Below are 5,236 nucleotides of genomic sequence, written 5' to 3' on the forward strand. Positions count from 1 at the left end.
GGCCTGCTGTGTTCATCCAGCTCTGCACCTTGTTGTCTTGGATTCTCCAGCATCTGCAGTTCCTACTATCTCTAGGTAGCAATGGTTACAACTGTATGCTGGCATGGGGCATAAGGGCAGATATGGCATGCCTGGTCCAAATTGCCTGTTTCTGTTTCACCTATTTGGGCAAGTTGAAAGCTAAATCAAGCCTTTTAAGAGTTTGAAGTAAGGTATAATGCCTACTTTGAACGATCATATATGTTGGCAACAGTGAATACTGATTCTGAAATAAATATGAATTTCTTTAGACCAGTACAAATAATGGTAGAAATTGTGTTCACATAAAACGGTGCTGTACTTTGTGGTAATATTACCACAAAGTGGACATCTCCCCCACAGGGAGAGATAATTGTCTGGAGAAATTTGAAGGTGGTTTCATGAGAAAATCCGAGAGAGCAAAGACACACAAACAAGATTGGCCTCTGGCCTCTGACTGGATGAAAAGCAGGAATAAAATATATTTTTGAGCACTGAGTTCAATTGAGGCATTCAGGAGGGCCCTGAATGATTGATTATTTTTATCCAAATAATGTGCAAGGCTGTAGCAATAAAACAGGAGATTGGCACAAGGACATGATGCTTAGTTAACAAGTTAATACAGGCACGATGGGCCGAATAGCCCCCTTTTATGGGCTGTAACGTTTCTGTAATCTAGTGATAAAAGTTAAATCACAATTTTAAATATATATCCTCTCCTCTTGTTCCATCTCCCAGTTTATGGTATTTATTCTCTCCTGAAGTGGCAGAGTTCTCCACATTTTTGTTTTGCCTTTTTTCAATGTAGCGAAAATGTCAACCAAACCTTCTCCATCCAAACGACGCTGTTCAGATAAAATGGAAACTCCGGTCCCTGGGGCAGAGAATGAAGAGCTAGGAAGTCCTGTTGCACAACATCCTCCAAGTCAACCTGTTGCATTAATTGGGGTTCAGGAAGAACAAAGTGTGAATCAGAATGCACACCCAGTATCCTCTGTGAAGAATCGAATGCAAGCGTTGGCTGAACAACGACGCCAATGGGACTGTTATGGTATGGCCTAATTATACATTAGAATGTGATTGTATATTTCATTGTGATTTACTACTTTGGAGAGCAATTATCCCTTTCTGGAAGTTCCAGCAACAATTGGCATTTTATCAACTTTTAATGTTGTAAATCATCTTATGGATGCCTCATTGTGTTATACAAACTAAATATAACATTGAACCTCATGAGGAGATAATGGGAGAGAAGACTAAAACTTCGATCAAATGGTCTTACGCCTCTCCCTCCTGCCCCCTAATTGAGTGTTAGCAATATGGGGGACGTTTGACTAGGCAGGAGGGTGGGGACCTTGCTAATTTCCTGCCTCTGCCCTGATTAACTCCATGGTGGAAGATCAATGGACATCCGCCCCCTCCTATAACCAGTTAAGTCCTTTAAGTGGGAAATTATTGGCTGTATTAATCCAGTGGCAGATGGGTCTTACCTTTCAGATCATTACAAGTATGGGGAAGGGAGCTGTTGAGAGTGAATGACTTTTTTTGTTGACTCCTCTTCCTTACAATCCCCAACACTTGACCTCCCTTCCCTGTCATTCACGCCTAGCCTAGGATCCAGCTACAATCCTTGGCTTTCAGTGAATGCCATATCTGCAGCAGTCACCACTTCACAATGACACTGCAGTTCAATAGAGCTGCCAGCCTCTGCCATCATTTTATCCTAAGGTCCTTGAAGCATGAGAAGCCCTCCCTCTAGCTTGTCAAGCACTTGAATGGAACAAGATGAGATGTGAAGAGCTGGCAGGGGGTTCTTGCCAGTTGGCAGTCAATGTCCTTATCTCCAAGATTTTTCCTGTTGTTTTCCAAAGGAGCAGTTCCTCTTAAAGAAGAGGGAGTGGAGAATTTTAGGGGGAGAAATCCAGAACGTCAGGGCGAACGTACTCCAATGTTGGAGCAATAAAAATCAGGGTAATGCACAACTCTAACACCTGGCAAGTGGCAGTGCTTTGCAAGGTTATGAAAAATCATTGTATTATCCTGACAGTTTTCCTTTCTCGCTAAGAAAGAAACCAAAGAAGTCAAATATGGATTACTTAATATTAAAAGTAAAGACAATTGCTTTCCTTTGAAACTATTAATCAAACTCTGATGGTCATATTTAGAGCTCTGTTAAGGGAATTGAAAAAGTAAGCTTATGTATTGTTAAAGGACTTGCCTATTGGTGTGACTTGGCCATGTGTGAATAAAAAGAAGAACTTGCGTTGATATTATACTTTTCATGACCTTAGGACATCAAAATGTGTTTTATCAGCTGAAATATTGTTTTCAATTGAGACGAAACTACAAATGTGGGAAATGAGCATTTGCACACAGCAAGATACTGTAACTAATACATTAAATCTCTTTTGGCATTAGTTGGGGGATTAATTTTGGGTGCGATACCAAGAGAACTCCTTTTCCTATTATCTTAAAATAGTCACACTGGATTTTTTAGACTCATTTTGGACTGGAAGGGATTATCATTTAATCTTTTATGAACAACAGCAACTCTGACTGTACAGTAGTAGTCCTTCAATTTGGTGTTGTGGCACAGTGGTAGTGTCCCTACCTCTGAACTAGAAGCTCCATGTTCATATCCTACTTGATGGCCACAGAAGATGTCATAATATGGCAAATGGGTTAATTCTCAATTTTTCCATTTCCTCCAGTATAATCATGGCAGGTGGTAAAAGGAAAATTTCCTGATCACCTAGTGGTGTAGTAACTGCAGTGGAAAAGTTTCCAAGTTAAAAGATCACACATTTTCTTCATTCCAAGGGACTGATACACGCAACTTCATTACTTTGCTAACCTCGGAAGATGCATTCAAGATTTTGAAGTAGGGCCCTCTATACTAATAAATTATGTTATTGAAGGTTTATTGATTCAAAATATGCATCTTAATCTCTACAAATTTGAGAACAAGAAAATTGATGAATGGTTATTTTATGATGAGTGAAACTGTGATTGATTATTGTGAAAGATGAACAAGTGACAATTGATTCCAAAGCAGAAATATGACCCACCCTTATTTTCAGAGAGTAATTACTGATTTTTGACACCAGAGGGTAGTGTCTACAATTGTATTACGAACAACAATTCAAAAACAGTTTCAGTTTTTTAATGTTATCTCATCGAGTCATAGAATCAAACAACATGCAAACAGACCCTTCAGTCCAATCAATCCATGTGGAACATTAATCCCAAACTAAACTAGTCCCACCTGCCTACTTCTGGCCCATGTCCCTCCAAACCTTTCCTATTCATGTACTTATCCACAGGTCTTTTAACTATTGTAATTGTACCCACATCCACCACTTCCTCAGGAAGTTCATTCCACGCAGGAACTACCCTCTATGTTTTAAAAAAAAAAAAAAAGTGCCCCTCATGTCTTTTTTAAATCTCTCTCGTCTCGCCTTAATGTGCCTCCTAGTCTTGAGAAAGCCCATCCTAGGGAAAAGACAACTACCGTTAACTTTATCTATATCCCTCATTATTTTACAAACTTCTATAAGGTTGCCTGTCAACCTCCTACATGCCAATAAAAAAATCCCAGCCTGTCTTTATAATTTAAACCTTACATACCCAGCAACATTCTGGCAAATCTCTTCTAAACCCTCTCCAGCTTAATAATATCCTTCCTATAACTGGGCGACCATATCTGGATGTTGATTGAAATCTCCTGTGTGAATAGCAACTTTGAGATGAGTGAGAAAATTGTTCTAGCGTTAGCAAGGACAATGTAAGGGAGAGTTCTACATTGAAAGAGTACAGTCTGATGAGGAACAGTCATTGCTTGACTGCAAGGTAAGAACTAATTGTCTGCAATAAGTCATCTTGTTTCAGTCCTGAGTTGCTGTCATCTGACTGAGTCTGCTTATTCCTTGGTGTACTGCAGCACTGTAATCTCATGGCATATCCCTCACTTTACTATTACCGTCAAGATGGGGGATTAATCTATGGATAATGAAGAGTCCAGGAGCAATACCAAGCATGCCTAAAAATGAGGCATCGAACTGATTAAGCTATAACACGAGTACTTGCATTCTAAACAACGGAACTATCGTGAGATCTTGTAATTAACCGTTTTGTATCTACCCTTTGCGGTCCTGCCCCATACAGCTGTGTTTCGTGATAATTGTGTGTCTAAAAGGAGGAGGTTTTACTTGCAAAGGAATAGCTTGCTTGCTAATGTTCAGTTTGAGTTCCATCAAGGCCATTCCGATCATGATCTCATTACAACCTTAAGTCAGACAGTGACTAAAGAGCTGAACTGTGGAGGTGCAGTTAGATTGCCTTCAACATTAAGGCATAATTTGACCAGGTATGACATTAAGGAACCACAGAAACAGTCATTGGGGGAAAGCTCTCCATTGGTTGAAGTTATAAGTTAAACAAATTAAGGTTGTTGTTGTTGTTGTTACTACAACATACCAATTGTGTAAATCCCAGTATATCACTGCAGGAGATATTAGATATTTCCTAATAAACCTGTTCAGAAATATTATTACAGACCTCTGGAGTAGTTGGGACTTGAACCCAAGCCGTCTGACTCAAAGGTTACAGACAACCACTATACCACAAGAGCTCAAATACCTCCGGGTTGATATTTTTGATCACCCTCAGCCTTGGATTGGTAAATGGCATGTAATATTGCCTTGCCGTTGTAAATCACATTCTCCAACAAGACAGAATCTAACTGCTCATCTTGACATTCATTGAATTAGCATTATTGTCATGAACTCAAATGAGTACAGTGAAAACTTTAAGTTGCCTCTTACAGTTCCATCTTAGGTACAAGGTATCTAAGTATAGTTTCTTAAGTTACAGATTGGTTACACTAACTAATGTCACCAACACGGTGCCATCTTGGGTACAGAGTACCCAGGTACAGTCTTCAATCACAGAATAGAGAAATGAAGAAAAAAGAAGTTACAGCTATACACAGTATAATCTTGGGTCAGAAAAACGAGAAGTAAGTTTTTAAAAAAAGACAGTCTCTCTCCGAGGGGGCCTCCATGTGGTTTGACAGTTGACTGTGGACACGTTCCATCTTGGGCTGCTGGTCCCTAGCGACCCTGCTTTTGAGCCCAGGGCCAGGTGTCCGATGCCAAGAAAAGGAAAAAAAAGGGTGGAGTGGACGAACTCTGGCTGGAGTGACCTCCTGCACTGCCAT

At 39.9% G+C, this 5,236-nt stretch overlaps 1 protein-coding gene across 2 annotated transcripts in view; it reads left to right on the plus strand.

The window, feature by feature from the left end:
- The first annotated feature begins 830 nt into the window (after nt 1-830).
- The window catches only part of anln (anillin, actin binding protein), a 92,588-nt gene continuing 88,182 nt past the window's right edge, over nt 831-5,236 (plus strand). For both annotated transcript variants that reach the window (XM_048616182.1, XM_048616188.1), the window contains exon 1: nt 831-1,069. In XM_048616182.1, the coding sequence (XP_048472139.1) occupies nt 832-1,069 (238 nt within the window). In that variant the 5' untranslated portion in view covers nt 831. The remainder of the gene's footprint in view (nt 1,070-5,236) is intronic.

This window comes from Rhincodon typus, chromosome 2, assembly GCF_021869965.1.
Source record: "Rhincodon typus isolate 14 chromosome 2, sRhiTyp1.1, whole genome shotgun sequence".
NCBI lineage: Eukaryota > Metazoa > Chordata > Chondrichthyes > Orectolobiformes > Rhincodontidae > Rhincodon > Rhincodon typus.